The 21491-nt window shown below is 50.4% G+C and overlaps 3 protein-coding genes across 3 annotated transcripts in view; 2 read left to right on the top strand and 1 right to left on the bottom strand.

The window, feature by feature from the left end:
• Nucleotides 1-3266, top strand: part of SAMD1 (sterile alpha motif domain containing 1) — a 4133-nt gene extending 867 nt beyond the window's left edge. Inside the window, exons 2-6 of the mRNA XM_027850825.1 lie at nt 1-341; nt 926-1208; nt 1426-1522; nt 2071-2182; nt 2433-3266. The exon at nt 1-341 is cut by the window's left edge and continues 35 nt beyond it. Of these exons, the coding sequence (XP_027706626.1) occupies nt 1-341; nt 926-1208; nt 1426-1522; nt 2071-2182; nt 2433-2591 (992 nt within the window). The 3' untranslated portion in view covers nt 2592-3266. The remainder of the gene's footprint in view (nt 342-925; nt 1209-1425; nt 1523-2070; nt 2183-2432) is intronic.
• A 1001-nt stretch (nt 3267-4267) lies between these two features.
• Nucleotides 4268-7373, top strand: CUNH19orf67 (chromosome unknown C19orf67 homolog). The gene is made up of 6 exons (XM_027850849.1): nt 4268-4581; nt 4715-4859; nt 5016-5116; nt 5690-5875; nt 6509-6652; nt 6975-7373. Exons 1-6 carry the CDS (start codon nt 4268-4270, stop codon nt 7156-7158), a joined length of 1074 nt encoding a protein of 357 aa, XP_027706650.1. The 3' UTR covers nt 7159-7373.
• A 5223-nt stretch (nt 7374-12596) lies between these two features.
• On the bottom strand, nt 12597-15355 carry MISP3 (MISP family member 3). The gene is made up of 3 exons (XM_027851280.1): nt 14369-15355; nt 13935-14005; nt 12597-12970 (listed from the first exon to the last, which is right to left on the bottom strand). The coding sequence occupies exons 1-3, from the start codon at nt 15327-15329 to the stop codon at nt 12887-12889; spliced, it is 1116 nt and encodes a 371-aa protein (XP_027707081.1). The 5' UTR covers nt 15330-15355; the 3' UTR covers nt 12597-12886.
• Nucleotides 15356-21491: the final 6136 nt, after the last annotated feature.

Raw genomic sequence — 21491 nt, 5'->3', positions numbered from 1 at the left:
CACCCGGACCGCGCCGTGCCCCCCCGCCTGCCGGGGCCGCCGCCCGGGAGCCGGCGCCGCCGTCGCCGCTGCCGCTGCCGCTGCCGCCGGAGGGGGGCGCGTCTCGGAGCGGACCAGCCCGGCCCGTAAGCCTGCGGGAAGTGGTGCGCTACCTCGGGGGCAGCGGCAGCGGTGGAGGCCGACTGACCCGCGGGCGCGTGCAGGGGCTGCTGCTGGAGGAGGAGGCGGCGGCCGCCCGAGGCCGACTCGAGCGCACCCGCATCGCCGGTCTTGCCCTGCCCCGCAACGATCGTTCGGGAAGGGCGCCTCCTGCCACCAGTTCCAGAGCAGCCCGAACCAAGGTAAGACTAGGGCTGGAGATGAAAGTCCTGTATAGGGAGGGGGACATCAGCACAGGATTCCTGGGTGGCCGAGGTTGGAAGCAGGACTGGAGGGGAGACTGCCCTGGGGAGGGGGGATCAGGGAGGAGGCAAAGGATGGATGAGATAAGTCCTGGTGGAGAGAGCAAGGGTGTTTATAAGGACTAGAGGTCCCTGGCCAGTAAGAGCTTAGAATCTCTAAGCTCCTCCTCAGCCAAGGATAGAAAGGAGGGGGTTGGGGCTAAGGGCCCAGAAGGCCAGGTCATGGGGTCATCGAGTCTTGAAGAGAAGGGTGAGAAAGTGAGCTGCCCCCCCCCCACTTCAGAAACAGTCCAGAAGCCCTGGGGACAGTCTGGTTTGGGACCTGGAGAAAGGTGTCACATCAGGGTTCCCAGGAGTTAATTTCCTGGAACATGGTAAAGACAAGGACAGAAGTCAACTTTGGACCCAGAAGTCTGGACAGCCCCCTTCTTTCAAGTATAACAGATAGAATGAGGACACCTAGGGAATGGAGATGAATGGGAAAAGATTGGGAAAAACATTCCAACTCTCCTCATTTCCCATAGAAGTCTGAGGAAGAGTCCCTCAGAGAGGAGGAAGAAGAAGAGGATGAAGAAGAGGTGTCTGCTCTGTCAGAGGGTTCAGAGGTGCCTGAGGGAGAGGGTGCCCACGGTGGGCAGAATCAGTACAATGGAGAGACTGGCCAGCGGGAAGGTGGGAAAGATCGGCCCAGGGAGTGGAGCTCCTCCATAGCACCAGGGCGACAGGATGAGGGTCACCGTTCAGCCCTAGCAGATGGAACCCGGGAGGCCTTCCCAATGGGAGTGGTGAAGATGGAAGGGGGTTCAGGTAAGAAAGGTTCCAGAAGCTGCGGTTCCCCTTGTGATAGAGCAGCAGGCAAGCTACTCTACTTTCTAAAAGTGGGTGGGGTCACCTCGGAAACAAGGTAGATTTAGAGGAAAAGGAATTCAGAGGGGCTCTCTTTGGTACTGGAATATGTCTGGGGAGGGAGGGAGGATAGGTAGAAGGATAGATAAGCTGACAAGTATGCCCTTTTTGCTCCTAGCTTCAGCTGCCACAGGTCCAGATTCCCCTTCACCAGTGCCTTTGCCCCCCGGAAAGCCAGCCTTGCCCAGTGCTGATGGAACTCCTTTCGGTTGCTCGTAAGTCAGGGAATTTTTTTTGTCTCTTGAGGCTGGGCCTGATGTTGAGTTGGGGCCATGGCTGGTCAGTGGGAGTCAAATAGAGAGACGACATAAGGGCTTTATAGGTAGAATTTTAGACTTGGTCCTGTTAGTTTCTGAGCACTTCAAAGGTATGTGAATATGGACATGTCACAATCTCTCTGGGCCTCAGTTTCCTCTTCTATAAAATGGGTATAATTACCTCACAAGATTGTGAGCAGTGGTAAGACCCCTAAAGGGCAGTGACATATCACCTGTTCATCCTCAGGGCTGAGCACAGTCAACTTTTGTTTAATTTAACAAACATCAGACCCAGATTTTATGACCACCTAACCTTTCCCCTCTGGGCCTCAGTTTCCTCTGAAATAGGGGTTGTAATCCTTGTCCCGTCCCACCCCTATCTGCTGAAGGAGGCTGGTGTAAGGATGAAATGAGATGATCATTTGCAAAGCATTTTCACATGTTAAATGTTTGGCAAGTGTTACATAGGATGATGATAATGTAACGGTCTGTTTGGGCATACATAGCTCTGGCAGGAAGGAAAAGCCATCTGATCCTGTGGAGTGGACAGTGATGGATGTGGTAGAGTATTTCACTGAAGCTGGCTTCCCTGAACAGGCTTCTGCTTTCCAGGAACAGGTGAGACCTCCATCCTGCTGGAGCCAGCACCCCACCCCAGGGGTTCCTTGCTCCCTTCCCCTGGGTCCCTTGCCCCTCCATCTTGTGTGTCACACACACACACACACACACACACACACACACACACACACACACGGTGGAACTGACCAAGATGAGACCCCCCCACTATGAACTGGAAGAATGCCATGTGAAGGGATTGCAGGGAGTCCCAGGCCTGACCCAAGTGAGCCCTCCTTCTTTCCTTGCCCAGGAAATTGATGGGAAGTCCCTTCTGCTGATGCAGCGCACGGACGTGCTAACTGGCCTCTCCATCCGCTTGGGGCCAGCCCTCAAAATCTATGAGCATCACATCAAGGTCCTTCAGCAGGGCCACTTTGAAGACGATGACCCTGACGGGTTTCTTGGCTGAGCCCCAGCCTCTCTGTGACCCCTGAGCTTCCCTTACCCCTCTCCTTTTCCCCAGTTCCCTTGTGTCCCATCTGCCTAAGAGTCCCTAGCATCCAGGAACTCCCTAAAGGGGAGAAAACCCTCTTCCCAACACACTCCCCAAAGAGATTCCAGGGAGGCTGGCGCCTCATTGTCACCCTTCCCAACTCCCTCTCCCTTAACTGTAGGTATTTTTCTTCTATCCACATCCTGCATTCCAAGCTGGGGGTGATGGCAGGGGCAGATGCAGAATCCTGCATCATACCAGGAGGGGACCCCAGTGCTCCCCCCACCACTAGACTCCTGCCAAGGGGAAGGAATGCCTTTTCCCCAGCCCTTTTCCCTGATTCAGCCAGACTTCACCTTTGTAAATGTTTCACCCTGAGGAAGTAAGGACAGGACTGGACTGGCCTTTCCCTCTTACATGCCCCCCCCTTCCCCTCTTCCCAATGCCTTTCCTTCCAGCCTTGGTCAGTTTGGAGATTCCCAGGGTTGAAATGGTGGGTTGTCCTGTTTCCTTCCTCTCTCTCTCTCTCTCTCTCTGTCTCTCTCTCTCTCTTTCTTTCTTTCTTTCTTTCTTTCTGGTTGTTGCTCTGGCTGTCCAAGTTGCTTTTTAATATTGCACCTGAGGTTTTTTAAATAAAATTAAAAGAAAATTCGTGTGTGTGTGTGTGTGTGTGTGTGTGTGTGTTCATGCACCTGCCTGATATAGGGTGGCAGGGTGAAGTGGGTTGAGCAGGGAGATTCCCATCCTTATAGATTCCGTCCTTATGGAAAAAGTGAGAGGTCATTAATCAGATCATAGGCTGTAGCCCTAGAGGGTACCTTAAATCTCCACCCTTTTCATTTAGAAAAGAGGAAACTGAGTCTCAGGAAGAGGTAGAGGAAGTCCTGACCAGGATCGAATGAGTTAACATATGTAAAGCACTTTGCCAACCTTTTAACAGTGCTCAGTAAATTCTAGCTCTTATCACTTCTGCCTCCAAATCCAATGTTCCTTCCCACCACACCGTTACTAGGATGTAGAGCAGAAAGAAGCCTTGGAGACCTCCTAGTCCTTTTCCCTAACTGTGACTCTGGGGAAGGCAGTTTCTAGTCCAAGATGTCAGTAATCTGTAAAATAAAGGAGGTTGAATTAAGTGATCTAAGCCCTCCCTCCAGCTATGGACTATGATGTCATTACCCCTCGAGGTAAATTGAGGTCCATCTGCCTTGGTCACGGCTAAGGGTCCTTTCCAGCTTGGGCGTTTTATGTATGTTTCTAAATTGCTCCCCTCCCTGGGCCTGTTTCCTGCTCTAACATGAGAGTACATCCTGCCAATCCCCAGGGAAATTTTGAGGATGGAGGTAGCTCTTTTGAAAGAATTGGACGTCGGAGGCGCACTCGTTCTGTCATAGGAGAGTGAGACAGGGTGGGTATAAATTGTGAACCTGAACTTGGAGCTTGGAGCGCGCTAGCCCGAGGCGCGTGGCCACTGGGAGAGAAGCTCGACCCTGACCTGGTGCGTGTTGACATTCAAATGAGGCCCGGCTTCCCTTCCGTAGAGGTGGGAGTCGGTGTCGGCGACTAGAAAGCTCGGTAGCCTGCTGTTCCGAAAACCCGGGTGGGGAATCCCCACCGGGGGAGGAGGGCCCAGTGTGGCTCCCCCAATCACGTCCATGGCCAGCGAGCCGTGGTTCGGGGGGTCTCTGCCTACCGGTGTCCGAGACCCCCTCCCAGCAGGATACTCGGTCCCCGGACCGGCCCCCACCCCGCACAGCCGTGCCGAGTCCCCTTGGCCTGTGGCCCCTGGCCGAGGAGGGGCTCCGGCCGATGCTGAGCCTCTGGCTCCAGCCCCGTTACCTGGCCCGCCTCCGACCCCCACCCCCGGCCCTGCCCTACTGCCCCTGGAGAGTATGTTCAGCCCCATCACGGAGCAGCTCCGCTACCTGCTCAAGAAAGCAGAGGATTTCCAGAGCTACCTGCTCTACAGGTGATGGGGCCAGGCTGCCTGGCCATCCTAGGGTGCAGGAGGGGGGGATGGGTGCTGTGGGTGGAACAGGTGAGGTGGAAGCCCAAGCTGCAGCTCCCCTCCCATGACCAAATGGGGCTGTGCCCCTCCCCAGCAGGGACCGGGTCCAGAAGGAGCAGTTGGCCAAGGCGATGCCAACTTTCCTGCAGATGTGCCAGCCTTACTTCCTGTACCTGGAGTCTGCTGCCAGGGGCATGCCCCCAATTCATGGGGCCCTGCAAGAGCTGGTTCGGAAAAAGGTGAGTCAGCAGAGGGGAAGCTGGATCCGGGCCCTTGGATCCTAGCTCCTGGACAAAAGTGAGGTTCAGGAGCTTGAGCATGGGGTGGGGAACTGCCTCCCTCTGCAGCTGGGAGGAGCCACATCTGGGTTGATATGTACTGTCCTCTCCTTCCAGCTGCTAGAAATCTCTCAACAGCTGGCCCTTAGGCTGGAACAACTGGTGCTTATGTATGCCTCCTTTGGGTTTGTGGCACTGGAAGAGACAGATCCCCTCAGGTAACTGGGTTGGGGGAAGGGGGACAGAAATAAGGAAGTCTGGGTCTAGGTCCTAGAATATGGTCCTAGGTACTCCCCCCCTGCCCCCCTTGACTCTCCCACCTCATAAATCTCTGAACTAAGAAGGTCCCTGGAGGCGACTTCCAACCAGTCCCCTTGGATCCTCCAGCCTCTGAGCCATCTGTCCTCTGCTCGGACACTTCAGGTGATTGAGAATTCACTATCAGCCTTTTGGAATATAGGCCCTCACACTTGCTAGCTGGGCAAATCACTATACATGTTTCTTGTGTAAAATGGAGATACTTGTACTACTTTCTTTCTAGGGTTGTTTAAGGGAAAGCACTTTTGGTGAGCTCTGCTCCATCAGAAAAACAAAAAATAAAAAACAGAAAAGCACTGGATTGAGAGACAGAGCCTGGGTTCAAATTCTAACCCTACTATTCATTACTCCAATCTATGGTCTCATGCAAGTTATTTAACCTCCTAAGTCTATGGTCTTGGGGGGGGGGGGGTTTGGACTAGATCACTGTAAAGACCTATAATCCTAGCTCTCCTTTCTCACCTCCCAATCAGTGTCTCCTGTTTTTTCTGCGGAAAATTCTCACTGGGCCCCTCCCATCAAGTTTCAGTTTTCCGATACTGCTCTCCAGCCCCTTATACAGCTGGCCGACTTCCCAGATACCTGTACAAGAAGATGCGCTGGAATCTAGAAGCTAGTGCTGAGAACAGCAACAGGGGACATGGGCCTCATGTAGAATAGTGAGTCGTCCTGACTCAATGCACCCATCACTACCATTTAAAAATTTCTACCATCAGAAAAAGACCTCCAAATCAAAGCCCAAAACTACTTCTCACTCCTAATGAAAATCCCAATCAGTCTCCCTGGTCAAGGCTGCCCCTAGAGAAAACCCTAAGCAAAGCAGGTATTCCTCCTCCACCAAAAGGTGGCCTGAGCCCTGGATTTGGAATCAAGGAGACCTGGCTTCAATTTCTAACTCGGACACTACATAGAGAAATCACTTCCGTTTTCTGGGCCTCATTTTCACAGTCTTTAAAATAGGGGAAAAACCATTTATACTACCCAGGACTTAAAAGTCGTATGACTGTGAGCCAAGTAATTAGCCTTCCAAGCTCAAGTTTTCCAACCTATAAAACGTGAATAATAATGCTTGTACCGGCTCACTCAGAATCCTGGTGGGGAATGCTTTTTGTAAATCCTAAAAGTGCTAGTGAAGCTGTTGTTATTTGCTAAAGTCCCTCTTTACAAATACTTCACCCTCTGATAAAGTCCCCTCCGATTCCCTCCTCCCCGAACCAAAAAAAACACCCAGTGACCAGACTGTAAATACTGTCAGAATCTACCATCCTACCCCTTCCTTCCCTTTCCCGCAGCTACTTCCTGTGCTATCGAGATACTTGGGAGGACACGGGCAAGAGTCCTGCTAACTCTTGTGCCCAGATTCAAAAGCTCTGGTCCATTGGCCGCTGGCTGCCCCTGGGCCCAGGCCAAGACGGCTCCTCGGATATCTATTCCTGGTAAGGAAGTGGGGCGGGCTTGGAGATCTGGCCCTATCTCCAAACACTTAATCTCCAGAGTTTTCCCCTCAAGAAAAAAGAAGGGGGAGGGGGGTGATTGGCTTTCCTAAATACTTTGTAATTTCTACCCCCTTCAAAAAATTGGTGGAGCGAGGTTCCTTTTTTCCTCCCAGCATGTCCATCCGCAACTCTTGGGCCCCAGGCACAATCGAGGGAGGCAGGTGGTGCAGGGAAAGGCTCAGAGCTCCATCCCCGCTATTCTCACGATTTCCTCTGGGCTGCCTCAAACAAATTGGAAATGTGCCCCTCCCCCTCCCACCAGGATCCTGTGCCCTCAGCCCCCGGGGGAATACCAGCAGCTGCTGACCATTGGCTTTGAAGAGCCGTCGCACACCCTGGCCACCGATTTGCTGGTACAGATTCTCACGGGCCAGGCAGGGAGCGCAGGGCGAGCCCCAAGTACAGCCACGGGTCCCCCTGGCTGGCCTGTGGCTCCCGGGCCCTGAGCCCTTGGTCGCCCTCGGTTTTGGCTATGGGGAAATGGGGTAGGGGTGGGAGAAGGACGCGGATTCTTCTCCAGCCCTCTAACCCGCAGGCAGCATAGGCAGGGAAGACTGGAACGTGACGACTCCCGCGAGAATGGAAAGATTGCTCCGTTTGGATTTAATAAACAGAAAAGAATTTAGAGGTGCCTCGGTCTGAGCTGTGTGGGTTTAAGTACCGCGTCCTTCCCGTCGAGGAAGCTCCGCAACTCCGGCGAGGGGGAAGGGGTGGGGATAGGGGCGGGCGAACTACCGAGGGATTGAAAGGGAGTGGTACACATGCCTGGCGGGGGAGGGCGGGAGGTAGCGCATGCTCAATCGCGCACTGGAAGGCAAACGGAAGCACCCGCGCCCGTACACTTCCGGAAACGGGAAATCTAGCCACAAAGTTGATTGATCGGCTCGCGGTCCTTAAGCTGGCCAGTGCGGTCAGCTGCGAGATCATAAAACAGGGCTTCAGAAAGGGATGCAGGAGAGAGGAGCACGTTATAGCCCTGAAATGATCTCTTTCGAAAAAAGGCCGGGGCCAGATCTAATAGAAGGTTCCCTGGATTGAGAGGAACAGGACCCGAGTTCGAATTTTGAGTCTGCTACTAACTCGCTGCGTCACCCTGGGAAAGTCCCATTCCTCCCTCCTGGACCCCTTTTCCCCACTGGGAAATAAAGGGGTTGGACTAGTTAATTCCGAGTCTTAGCCTCTTTCGGCCTCGGTTTCTTCCTCTGCAAAAATTTGAATTAAATAGCCCTTAACCTATCCACCTAATGTTGCACTTAATGACCTCCAAGGTCCCTTCCAGCGCTGGCCTAGAAAAGACTACGATTCCCAGTCTACCCTGCGGGAACCAGGCCTATCACGTGTCCTGGTCTCTTTTCCCAGCCCCAGGAGTAGGCTGGGGACTGGTTGGAGCCCCTGCCTCAGATTGTAGCTTGGGCTCGGATGGCACTTGACCCCTCCCTTTTTGCGGAGGGGCGAACAGGCTCCGTGGCACCCGCTCTTCCCCTCCAAGGGTTGGGGTTATATCTTCCGGTTAACTCCGCGTGGGCTGGGACCAGAGTTGCTGTCCCCGGAAACCTCGGCTGGCCCCTGGACTTGAAGGAGTCGAGCCGCTCCTGGACGCCGCCCTGTGGCCGCGGTGGAAATCGCAGTTCAGCGCCTGCTCTATTCTGCCGCCCCTTGGCAGCGCTCTGAATCGTGGTTTTTCTTTCCGTCTCCCCTCCTCCCCCCCTCCCCCCACCCTTCCCATCCCGTTTCATCTGGCTTAGGAGTCCCTAGGTTTAAAAAGTCAAGGGTCACAGAGCTGCAAGAGATATAACCGTATCCTCTTTAAAATGGTCGACCGTCCATCCTCTGCTAAGAGATCTCCAGTGGTGAAAAATTCATTACTTTTCAAGGCAGCCCCTTCACCTTTTGGACAGTTCTGATTGTTAGAACAGTGTTCTATATAGGCAAAAGACAGTTGATTTCATCAGCATGAGAAATTACCGTTGTGGGAACCCCTTCACCAATGCAAACTTCAAAAATCTCGGGGAGAGGGGGGAAGGAAACAAGCATTTGTCAAAGTCCCTGCTATGTGCCGGTGACTGTGCTAAGCCTTTTATTTCAAAGATCTAGAGCTGGAGGTGACCTCAGAAGCCATTTAGTTCAAACCAAGCATTTTACAGCTTTGGAAACTGAAAATTAAAGAGGTCAAGGGGACTTGCCTTTGGTCACAAAGGCAGTAAGCATCAAAGATGAGATTTGAACCCAGATCCTCTGACTTCAGAATCAATGCTGCTTCTCTTGGACTTAGTCGATCCAAACAGTTGCCTGAGATGCTTGGAGCTTCAGTGACTTGCACAGGGTCACCCAACCTAAATCTGCCTCTCCATGACTTCTCCCCATTATTCCTGGCTCTGCCCTTTGGTTTAGATAAGTCCCTCTTCCCAAGGACAGCCCTTCAAATATATTGAAGACACTTATCATCCCTCCCTTAAGTCTTCACTTTTCATATTAAACATCTGCAGTTGTTTCATCAGAGTCTCTGGTGACCAAGTCTGCTAAGTCACCATCTTGGTAGAAAGTCTTCTCAACCTTTATTTTTTCCAAGTCCTTCCTCAAATGTGGTACAAATGGTACATTTTGAGATTTAGCATGTTACATTTTGTAACATCTCTTGTGCTGTTGCTCAACTCTTCTGCTACCATTTAACTTTCTGTCTTGTCTTGAAATCTAGACCAAGTCCCTTGAGAGCTTCTGTAGATCCCCCACAGTGTCTTACAATAGGCCAAAAACAGCAGATGTTCAATAAATGTATGTTAATAACTGATGGATATTCAGTCCAGACTGAAAGGAGGAGGGCATATAGGATAAAAAGGAGGGCATTCTAAGGGGAAGGAGACAGCAAGAAGAATGATAGGGTCTCTGCCTTCTTGGAGATTCTTATAATACAAAGGTGCTTAACTTTGTTTATGTCAACCTAGTGAAGCCTATATATTCCTTAGAATAACATTTTTAAACATATAAAATAAAATACATAGGATTACAAAGGAAATTAATTCACATGCCAGTCATAAAAAAAATTTAAGTTCACAAACCCCAGGTTAAGAACCCCTGGTAGTAGGGACACTGAAAGATGTACTTAGTTAACGTGAATAGAGGAGATTTCCTAGGTATGCAACTGGGCAGTTATTTCATCTGTGACTCACTTTCTTAATTGTAAAATGTGGGTAATAATACAGCTGCTACCTACCTCACAGGGTGGTTATGAAGATCTAAAGAGACAAGTGATATAAAGCATTTTACAGACCTTACATCATTCTACAAATGTTAGCTGTTATCATGATTGATAAGTGCCCTAAGAAGAGAGAAAGCATGCCAATCTGTAGTGATTGGGGGAGGGGTGGAGATCCAGCTGGCCTCTCCAGACATTATTTTTCATTTTCACTTCCCCTCTAGAATGTTTTACATTCCAGTTAGACTGGCTTACTAGCTATTTATTCTCTGACTTCAGCCTTCCATATTGTGCTTTGGAACCAGCTAAGCAGCATAATGAGGCAGCTAGGGGGCACAGTGGATAAAGTGCCAGGCCTGGAGTCAGGAAGACCTGAGTTCAATTTTGATCTCAGACGTTTACTAGCTGTGTGACCCTGGGCAAGTCACTTAACCCTGTTTGCCTCAGTTTCCTCATCTCTAAAATGAGCTAGAAAAGGAAGTGGCAAACCGCTTGAGTATCCTTGCCAAGAAAACCCCAAATGGGATCACAAGTCAGACAAGATTAAACAACAAGTGGCATAATAGAGCCCGAGTTCAAATCTGACCTCAGACACTTACAAGCTGTGTGGTACAGGGCAAGCCACTTTACCTTCTGTCTGCCTCAGTTTTCTCAACTGTAAAATGAGAGTGATAATAGTGCCTTGCTTGGTACGAGGATAAAATGAGACTATTTGTAAAGTACTTTGCAAACTTTAAAGTACTACTTAAATGCCAGCATTCCCTCTGCACTGTGGCACACCCTGTCTGTCTCCCATGCCTGGAATGCTCTCTCCTCATCCATGCCTTTTACAAGCCCTCCCTTTTTTCATGGCTCAGCATGGGAGCCACTCCTAAGAAACTCATTTCTGGATCCCCCTCAGTTATTCATCATCACATTTGTTTAAACTCATTTCCTAGGTGGCACAATGGGCTTTTAGCCAGAAAGATTGTAGTTCAAATCCAGCCTCATATACTTCCTAGCCTAGACTCTAGTCAATGCCATTAACCTTTCTTGGCCTCTGTTCCCTCATCTGTAAAATGGTGTGGGGGGGAGGGGGAGGTCAAAGGAATCCTCTAAGCTTCTTCCCAGCTGTTGTATCCCCCTCTCTCTATAATAAGGCAGGGATTATTTTTAGCTTTTGTATCTCCACTATTTAAGGCACTGGCCTGAAGTACTTAATATATGTTGCTGGTGGAATGAATGAATGGATTTTACATTTGAGCTAGGTCTGGAAGCATAGGTAGGATTTCAGCAGGTATAGCTAGGGGTGAGGATAGGCAGAAGAAACAGTCTGAGCAAAAAAAGATTCAGAGAAGGAAAAGGGCCATTTATGTTTGAGATTTTTATTGGGCCAGCACCCATTAGGCACCTGGGAGGTACAAGGCTGAAAAATAACATCCCTCTCTTCACAGAATTTACAATTTAATGAGTATGGGGGGGTTAATATGACATATACACAAGTAATTGTTATAAAAGATAGAATATACTAAGGACAAAGGAGCTATCCAGGGAAGGTACTCTAAGGAATTTGATGGGATCAAGATAACATTCAGCTGAAGGCAGACGGTGGGAAAAGGTGGCACCTGAGTGGAGTCTTCAAGGAAGAGAATTTCCCTGGACAGAGATGAGGGAAGTACATTAAAGGGATGTACATTGCCCCCACAGAGGGAATATGGAGATACCAAGTAAAAATGAGGGAGCAGGTTCATAGTCTGGTGTGGATAAAATGGGAGTGGGTGGAGGTGGGGAAGGACTGCAAAGCATTGAATGCCATGATAAGGAGTTTACATTTTATCCTGTATGAAGTGAGAACCAGCTGAAGGTTTTTTGAAGGGCTTTTTAGTCAAGGATGCTCCGTTCTGGACGTGAGGAAGATTTCTTATTCAGTAACGGATTGGATAGGGGAGAAGTTGGAAACATGAACACCAATTCAGAGGCGGTGTGCACAGTGCAGAGAACTTGGCTTTGAATCCCTGAGCTAACTACTTAGGACAAATCACTTAACCTCTCTGGGCCTTCTGTAAAAAAATAGGGTTCCCTTGGCTCTCTCAGTTTCTCATCAGCTCTAAATCCTATTATCCTACGTTAGTAGGTGTATGTGTCTGTCGGAAGGGTGCAGTCTCCCCTCGCACCCCACTCCCTTTCAGCCTTAGTTTTCCAAGGGAAGGGGTAAGGGGAAATCCAATTGAGATCGCACTTCCTATTTTCGGCCACGCGGAGGCAGCATGAGATAAGACCTAGCCGCTCCAGCAGGCGATGGGGTTGAGCCGCGCCCTGAGCATCCTAGAATACGCGGGGGCGGAGGGGGGGGGGGAGGGGGAGGGGTAGAACTCTGAGCGCCCAGCAGCCCAGGAAAGAAGGATGTGAACTGATCGGTCCCTTCCTCCTCCCCCCACGGCTGTGGTCCCAGGGAACAAGCCGGACAGGAACAGCAGATAAGAGGCTGCCAGCTCCCTTATAAGTAACAAAAGCCAGATTCCGGAGGGCTCCTCCCGTTGCTTTCCCAGACCCCAGCGTTCTCCCTGCACCCCACCCCTCCTCAGGTTTGGCCAGAATTAGACCCACCAGAAATTCTTTGGTTCCCCAACAGTTCCTTGCTTTTCTTCCCTCCCTCTCCCTAGGCAGAGTACCACGGTTTCCCTAGGGAAGAAAGAGCCACAGACAAACAACCCTGGGAAGAAAGAGTGTTTATTGATGGCACAGTGAGCAGAGAAGGTTGAGGAGGGTTCCCTCTCCACCAGACGTGTAACAGTCAGAGGCCTGGGTATGGGCTGGTCAGCTTCCCAGAGAGGATAGGTGAGGTAGGCATTCTGTCTCCCTCTTGGATGGGTTAGGGGGCCACAACAGCATTGGGGACAGGTGGCCAATCAGGAGCCCCCAGCCCAGGTTAGTGGAAGTGGGGGGGAACCACTTAGGGCTCCCCAATCCAGGTTAATGAGGGGGTAGGGCCAGGTGACTAGTTACTCCTCCTGGCTGAGGGGCTCCCCGGTGTGGATCAAGATTTTCTTCCCTCGTTTAAGGGGCCAGGCACTACCACGGTAATTCTGTGTAGGAGGGAAAACAACAGAGGGTGAGTGAGTCAGGGAGCAGGAGAAACAGAACTGGGCAAAGAAGGGTTGCTAAGTCAAAGATCTGAGCTTCCATTCCAAAGCTGGAAAGAGACCTTTGAGGTCATCCAGTAGTACAACTCCTTCATTTTACAGCGTATGAAACTGAAGCACCAGAAATGGACTAGCCCAGGGTTACACAGATAGTGAGTAGAGAGCACAATTAGCATCCAGGACCTTTGACGCCAGAACCAGTGCCTTTTCTAGAGCATCTCAGTATCTAGACCTTAGATGATCGTCTCTGAAATGGGGGTGGAGGGGAGGGAGGACGCCTGACAGGGGAGAGTGGCCTTGAAAACCTCTGAAGTCCCTTCTAGCTCTAATTTTTTTATCTTACATAGGGGGTACAGTGGGAACAGCATTTGCTCTGATATTGGAAGGATCTGGTTTCTATTCCTGTCTTTGACACCTATTAGCTGTGGGACCTTGGACAACTCATTTAACTCTCTTCCCCCCCTCCCCACTCTACCCCAACTAGGCTTCAGTTTCCTTCTCTGTAAAATGAGAGGGTTGTACTAGATGGCCTCTGAAGTCAGGTCCAGGCCTATATCTATGATCTTATCCCCCCCACACACACACTTTTTAGAAGGGGAAACTGAAGCCCAGAGAAGTGTCAAAGAAAAGGGACTAGCCTTAGTTCACAACGGGATGAGTAGCAAAGACAGTACTGGAACAAAGAGCCCCAGGCTGTCCTTTCCACTCTATTGTGGCTGTCCAAATGACACACAGAGCCTAGGGGAGCAGAGAGCTGGGCCTGGGGTCTCATGAATTTAGTCTCCTTCCTAGAGTGGAGTGTCTTAGAGTGGAGCCTAGGGTTACTGTGGAAGGGGAGCATCTGCTTGTGTGGGTGTCCAGTACTTGAAACAAGCATAAACTCCTGAACGTTGAAGATATTTCTCACCTGCTCTAGGCCGTTCTCAGAGTCCCGTCGAGGGGGCCACACCACTGAAAGCTTCCCTGAGGGTGTGCTCTCTGCAAGGAAAGGAGAAAAATAAAGTAATAGGAAGCAGCATCTCTACCGTCCCACATCGGTGATTTTCCTGTTTTATGGCCCGGGAAAATTCCACCTCTTTCACCCCACCCCACCCCCAGCCTGGCGCTCGGGGCCATAGCAGTCCACGCCCTACTAAATGTACACAGAAGCTAGAGGCCTGCTCTGGTCCTCTCCAACCCCACTCCCTTGGCACGGATTCCCAGCGCTTGGAGATTCCTTCAGTCTCGTAAAGGTGAACGGGATGGGACGGAAGGAATTGAGGGTCCGAAAGCAGAAGCTTCAGTCTGAGACTTGCCCAGGGAGCCCGAGAACCTGGGCAGGGGAAAGACCTGGCATCTTACCTGTGAGACTCGGGGTCGGCTCCTTGAACTCTGAGGTCCCATAGATGCTGAGCCTCTGGCGCTGCAGCTCCCGCTCCCTCTGGCGAACTTCTCGGACCTCTTGCTCCAACAGCGACAACTGGACTCGACGGGTTGGGGCCGGGGTCGCAGTAGAGGCTGGGACCAAAGCTAGATCAGAGACCGGGGCCAGAGTTGGGACCGGGACCGCGGGCCGAGCAACTGGGGCCGATGCCGAAGCAAGAGCCGGGCTCGGAGCTCTCAAGGCAGAGGCTGAAGGCGGGACAGGGGCACGTGGGGCCGGAGCCGGGGCCGGAGCCGGGGCCGGAGCTGGAGCCGGAGCCGGGGCTAGGGCTAGGTCTGGCGTCCGGGCGACCGCTAGAGCTGGGTTTCGGGCCAGAGCCGTTGCTAGAACGGGAGCAAGAGTAGGAGCCTGAGCTAGAAATGGTGCCCGCAGCCGGCTGCGATGCTCCAGAACCACCACGTGCGCGGCGCCACTGGCCTCGGTGAACGAAGGGCCCCGGGCCACGGACTCTGCCCGAGAATGCGCGCCCCCAGCCTCAATGACCAGCTTGCGCTCGCTCAGCGGCTGCGGCCCCTGGCCGCGCTCCCGGCCACCGCAGGGCCCCGAGCCCAGGCGCACCAGCGCCTCCTCCCGGCGTGCCTCCCGAGCGATGTCGCGCTGCATCTGGGCGCCTGCCCGGGCACGCTCCACGTCTCGGGGCAGTCCAGGACCCGGGCCCGGCAGCAGGCTAAGGATGGGCCGGAGGCGCAACTCCACCAGCTCCCCACCGGAGAAGCTAGGGCTCAAGCCCCGGCTCCGTCGCAGGCTTGCCTCGCGCTCCTGGCTCTGACGGATCTCCCGTTCAATTGGGGTCTCGGTGGCAGTCGTGGCGGCAGCCGCGGGGGGCTCCATGCCTAGTTTTGAGCCCAGGGCAGCGGCCAGCCGCGGGCTCTGAGGCATTGAGGGCTACTGACCGCCGGCCCCGCCCGACTCTCCTCTCCGGCCCGCCCCTGGCCTCCGGGAACTGCCCCCCCTCGCCCCGGGGGCAGGCCTGGCCCCGCCCCCTGCACCTGCCTGGACCTCGGCCCCGCCCCACACAGCCCCTGGTGCAGCCACAGCTGCCCTGACGGCAACCCTCTAGGCTCTCCCGGGGGTGGCCCAGGCACAGTGCTTAGTTCTTTGGCCTAGGCTGGGACACCCTCTTCTGCCCCTGGGCCCCCGTCCGAATCCCGAATATTGTCTTGGTCAGTGAGGCTGAACCAGGCGTCAATAGGATTGACACCGCCCAGATTAGGTTCTTTGCCTCCTGTGGCCTTGGGTTGGGTGAGGGGCATTCCAGGATAACATTCTAGGATGGGTATTTTAGAATGAAAGGAGCCTTGAGAGAGTTCTCCTCAGGAAGCATCGTGGCTGATGCCCCCTGAGTTGGCACTTGACGCCATACCTACCGCCTCCACGCTACCCTATATGCCCTTTCTCAGTTTTGTCCCCACATTTTTTCTGCTGTCCAGACTGTACCTCCAGGGGGCATTTGGCTCTATGTCTCTGATCTAGGGTCAGCTGGTACCCTAGCGTCACCCGAACCTATCCCACAATCTATGGACCCTAGATCAGCACTGGGATGGGATTTACTTCTATCCCACCTCACCCTCCCTTGAGATGTCACCTTGCTCCTGAGGAATGTACCAGAGGAGGCTGGGGGGGGGGGTGTTTAAATCCCTGTCCTCCTTCTTACCCTCCCTCCAGCCGCTGCCGGGGTCTCGCTCACAAACTGAACACTAACTAGTCTGAGGACTCTACACAGAGGTACACCCTCCATCCTACAGCTTGGCAGTTTGCTGGCACTTTTCACCCCCACAGAGGAACAACTACCCCCAGGCTAGCCTGATCCTCCCATGGGGAGAATTCCTGGGCATCTAGGATAGCACGGAGGTCCATATCTAAGGCAACTTCTACTGGTTCCTCTAGACCCAGCAGACTCTGCTCCCTCCTGCTGGAGGGGGAAGGCTGGGCCTCTGGCAACTGGCATGCAATGTTCAACTTCAGTAATCCAGCTATAGAAGCTGCCGAGCCCCCTCCTCCACCGTAGTGGAAGCACCAGAGAATGAAACATCCTCCTTTCCCCTAGAATCTGTCCTGGGACAGGTTGGCTGTGGGAAGCTATATACCGTAGCCTGTGCAGGGGTGACTTTGGGCCAGTTGAGATCTAGGTGTAGAAAGAAGGGAGAAAGTGGGCCTTCTACAGGCTGTTTGCACAGGATCAGGAGCCTCCTAAAGAAAAAGGAAACTCAAGTGACATGTACTGTTCTGCTTTTCTCTGCTTAGTTTTCTATGGGCACCTCTGACACACCCACCTCTGTCTCTTAGCCCATCACTTTCTCTTTCTCTATTTGCATTTTTATTTCTTTCTCCTCTGTCTTCTTATCTCTCTGAACCTCTATTTAAGTGATTCAATACCCACACCTGTATCTTCATGTTTCTTTCTTTCTGCTTTTCTCTGTCTCCAATTTCAGTTCTCTTTCTGTCTGTGTATCTCTTCGTCAGTCTCTGTGTCCTCGTCTGTTTTGTGCAGCCCTCCCTCCCAACCTGCCACTCCATGTCCATCTCTGCTTACGTTTCATCTCTATCTCCTTGTATCTCTTCTGCTCTGTCTTTGTCTATTATTGCTTTTCAGGGTCCCTGGCTCTCTGTCTTTTTTATTTCAACATTTCTCATATCTTTTAATATCTCAGTCTATCTGCCTCTGAAGGAAAGCTGTGGCAAAGCTGGACAGCATACTAAAAAGCAGAGACATCACCTTGCCAACAAAGGTCCATATAGTCAAGACTATGATTTTACACAGCAATGTATGGCTGTGAGAGTTGGACTATAAGAAAAGTTGAGTGCCACAGAATAGACACTTTTGAATTGTGGTGTTGGAGAAAACTTTTTTTTAAATTTTTTTTCTTTTGCAAGGCAATCAGGGTTAAGTGACTTTGCCCAGGGTCACACAGCTAGTGAGTATCATGCATCTGAGGCTGGTCCTCCTGACTCCAGGGCAGTGCTCTATCCACTGAGCCACCTAGCTGCCCCTTGAGAAGACTTTTGAGAGTCCCTTGGACAGCAAGGAAATCAAATCAGTCAATACTTAAAGCAATTAATTCATGCTATTCACTGGAAGGTTCAATACTGAAGTTGAAGCTCAAATACTTTGACCATATAATGAGAAGATGGGACTCACTGGAAAAGACCTTGAGATTGGAAAAGATGGAAGGCAAAAGGAAAAGGGGACACCAGAGGATGAGATAGATGGATAGATAGTGGCATGAAAGCAATGAACATGAGCTTGGACAGACTTTGAGAGAGAGTGGAGGATAGAAGAGGCAGATGTGCTATGGTCCATGGGATCACGAAAAATTGGACACAACTGAACATGTTCCTCTTTGATTCTCACTTTGTTTCTATTTCTGTCTTGGTCTCTTTCCCTGTTTCTTTGCCTACATCTCTCTGCCTCTGTTTCTGTCTCTGTCTCTGTTCTATCTCCCTGTCATTCTCTCTATTCTCTGCCTGTCTCTATGTGTCTCTATGTGTTTCTGTCTATCTCTGGGTCTGCCTATCTGCCTGCCTTATGTGTGGGTCTTTTTCTCTTTATTTTCTTCCTCAGTTAGGCATCTGTCTCCTGTTCTCCCACCAAAATTCTCTGATCCTGCAGCCCTTTCCCTTCAGAATCCAGAAGTCCTAGAACCCAGCCTCCATCACTCTTTTCGATTTTTATGAATAGGCAGAAGGCAGATATCCCCAAATGGAGATCCCTGGGGATTAGGATAACACCATAGGAGTCCTAGGACCCTGTGTTTAGGGAGTTTTCTGAGGCTTTTAGAGGGTATCTACACTTCTGTGCCCCCTACCTTCCATCTACACAGATTCTCAATACCAGTCAACCGATGTCTAGCACCCCAAGTGGCAACACTAAGTAACTGCAGCTCCTCTTCTCTGTTGTTGCGTGGTGACAGACTTTCTCCGAGTCCCAGGAATTGACTTTTCATTAGCCCTTTCATCCAATACATTTTTAGTGTCTCTTCTCCCCAGAATCTCTTTTCTCTTCCCCTCCCCTGACTCACTCTTCTTCCAACATCCTTCCCCCTTAGATCCTTCCTACTAGCTGCTACTTGCTTGCCTATCCTTAGTTTTGCAAAAGAGATTGGGACCCAGTTTGAAGCCAGAGAACTTGGCTTCAATCCCAGCTTTGCCATTTAAAAGCTTTATAACTTAAGGTGATTCACTTTCCCCCCCGCCCGAGTCTCATTCTGTCCTCTGTAAAATGAATATAATAATTCATCAAAAATGTCTCAGTTTTTTTGTGAAGAAAGTGTGCTAGAAATGGGTGCGATCACCTGTGTGACATTCAGCAGGTCACTTACTCTCTCTGTGACTCATTTTCCTCATCTGTAAAATGGCAACATTTGACTAGATGATCTCAGGGTCTGTCCCCTAGTACTAAATCCTATATCTCTAAATCCCATTCCTCTTTCTCATGACAGCCCTTCAAATACTTCAAATCAACTCTCATGCCCCTTCTAAGTCTTCTGTCCTCCAGACTAAACATCTCCAGTTCAACTGATCCTCTTACAAGATGGTCATCCTAACCTTCTGGGCACACCCCAGTTTGTCTCCTTTCCTTCCTAAAATGGGGATCCCAGAAATAAGCAAAATACTCCAGACACAATACCCCACTGGAACCTGCCTTACAGAATCAGTGCTCCTAGATCTATGCTCATTCTGGGCACATTAACAAAACTCAAACCCACATGAGATGGAGAGAAACCATGGTCTTGTAAGTGTATGGAGGGGGAGGGAGGGCCACCACCTATAGGGATTGGATGTAGTGGAGCCTGCTGGGTTCTGGAAAGACTATTGTTAAATTTTCAGTGTGAACATTTACACCTCAGAAATCAGCAGCTTCTACAAATTTGGGCTTTATATGTTGTTTTGTTAATTCCCTAGACTTAAGAAAGTAATAAAGAAAATGTTAATAATTAAATTTAAAAGTGTGTCATGCATACTTCTTTTCCCTCAGAGAGCTGATTGTGAAACATTTACCAGCACACCATTGCATGGAAAAAACACATTAAATTCCTGCATTTTCTCAAAAGCATGCTCTTCCTCCTTGCTGTCCTCTATTTAACAACTTCAGGTCCTTCTCAGAGTCTGTCAGTCAGCCAATGAACATTTATTAAGCATCTACTATGTACCAGGCATGGGGTATTTGAGGAGGACTAATACCTCTGGGGTGAGAGCTTGTCAAGCTTTTTTCAGGGCTGCTCATCCATCTTTGGTGTCCAACTGATTCACCCAGTTCTCACCTGTGACTCCAAGAAGAAGTAGCATGCAGTGGCCACACCCTGGTAAATTGCCTTGGCAGACGACTAAACCAGTTTGAGGGTAACCTACAGGTCTCAAACCCATTGGTGAGTTAAAAGGATGTCTACTCCAGCATGTGAATACTTCCCCCAGTGGAATGGATGAATGAAAACAATTTGTCCAAACAGCCATGAAGGCAGCTGAAGCAGCTGTTATGGAGTGCTTAGAGCTTGGTAAGACATTGAAGACACAAGGTCATCTTTTGCATCCCAGGCCATCACCAGTCCTCCTAACCATCTTGCTACTGGACTTTGATGACTGTGAAAGAAAGACAACTTTGTGCAATTCTGCCTCACTTAAATCCAGTTTGTGTGCAAGTCAGTACTTCAGCCAATATCCACTGTTTTACCACAACATTGTGATGTCATTGGTCCTCTTCGAAAAATGAAAGATGGACAACTATGTGCCAGGCACTCTGCTAAGTGCCAGTGCTACTCAGGCCCTTCCCCACTACCACCACCACCTCCAAGCAGGCTTCCCCAATTCCTCTCCCCTACACCCACTTTATCTCTTTTCTCTGAGCTACTGTAGCCTGGAATGTCTGCTGACCATTTAAACTTTTTGAGTCATAGATTTGGAGGTCCTCAGATATAATCTAGTCCAACCATCCCATTACAACAGATTACTGCGAACTTAAGGCCAGACAAGAGAAGTGACCTTCCCAAGAACACATAGATAATAAGAAAGAGATTCAGGGTTTAAACTTGAATCCTCTGACCAGATCAAGTCCTCTTTCCATTACATTACAGGGATCCCACAGTGCCTGATATTGTTAATTCTCTAGTCTCCTATGTGTTTCTCCTCTCCTTAGCCAGAGGTGAGAGACCTTGAAGGGCAGGGCTCCTGGTTTTTAGACTCCGGTCCTCAGTAACCAGCACACCATGTCTAGAATGAATGAATGGATGAAATGGGGCGGGGGTGGGGGTGGGACTGCTTCAACCCCTACCTTTTACAGATGAGTATACTGAGTCCCAAAAAGGGAAAGGGATTTGTCCAAGGTCACACAGATATTAATAATAGCTCATAATTCTATCGCAATAATAATAACAATAGGGGCAGCTAGGTGACAGAGTAGATAGAGCCAGACCTGAAGTCAGGAAGACCTGAGCTCAAATCCAGCCTCAGACCAAACACTTGTCACTTACTAGCTGTGTGACCCTGGGCAAGTCACTTAACCCCAATTGCCTAAAAAAAATAATAATAACAGTAATTCTATTGCACCTTAAGTTTGGAGTTTATTTCTGTCCCAGACTCTGATTTAATTGGCCTAAGGAGTTCCCCATTAGGAAATTCCTTCAAACAACAACCACAACAAAAAAAAAAAACACATTTATATTGCACTTACTATGTGCCAGGCATTGTGCTAAGCACTTTACAAGTATTATCTTATTTTGATCCTCACAACTCTGGAGATAGGTGCTATTATAATCCCCATTTTACAGATGAGGAACCTGAGGTAAACAGAGGTTAAGACACTTGCCTGGAGTCACATAGCCAGAAAGTATCTGGGACAGGATTTGAACCAATGCAGATCAGATGGGCCACTGCTCTAACAATTTAATCTTAGAGAGATATATGGAGCCCTGAAGGAGTTAAATAGCCAGCATGTGTCACAGACAGCTGCTGAACTCTGTTCTTCCTGACTCTGAGGTCAGTCTACCCATGACACAATATTGCCTCTCAGATTTTAAGTTTTACAAGTCACTTTCCTCACAACCACCT

Source organism: Vombatus ursinus, unplaced genomic scaffold (assembly GCF_900497805.2).
Source record: "Vombatus ursinus unplaced genomic scaffold, bare-nosed wombat genome assembly UNPS02009173.1, whole genome shotgun sequence".
Classification (NCBI taxonomy): domain Eukaryota; kingdom Metazoa; phylum Chordata; class Mammalia; order Diprotodontia; family Vombatidae; genus Vombatus; species Vombatus ursinus.
This window is presented reverse-complemented; position numbering and strand designations above follow the sequence as displayed.

Excerpts from the sequence above, each read along its gene's own strand:
- CUNH19orf67 (XM_027850849.1), top strand. The coding sequence starts at position 4,268 with ATGGCCAGCGAGCCGTGGTTCGGGGGGTCTCTGCCTACCGGTGTCCGA. Across the intron at positions 4,582-4,714 it reads CAGAGCTACCTGCTCTACAG|CAGGGACCGGGTCCAGAAGG; the intron begins GTGATGGGGCCA and ends GCCCCTCCCCAG. Across the intron at positions 4,860-5,015 it reads AAGAGCTGGTTCGGAAAAAG|CTGCTAGAAATCTCTCAACA; the intron begins GTGAGTCAGCAG and ends CTCTCCTTCCAG.
- MISP3 (XM_027851280.1), bottom strand. The coding sequence starts at position 15,329 with ATGCCTCAGAGCCCGCGGCTGGCCGCTGCCCTGGGCTCAAAACTAGGC. Across the intron at positions 14,006-14,368 it reads GCCGACCCCGAGTCTCACAG|AGAGCACACCCTCAGGGAAG; the intron begins GTAAGATGCCAG and ends CTTTCCTTGCAG. Across the intron at positions 12,971-13,934 it reads CTGAGAACGGCCTAGAGCAG|AATTACCGTGGTAGTGCCTG; the intron begins GTGAGAAATATC and ends CCTCCTACACAG.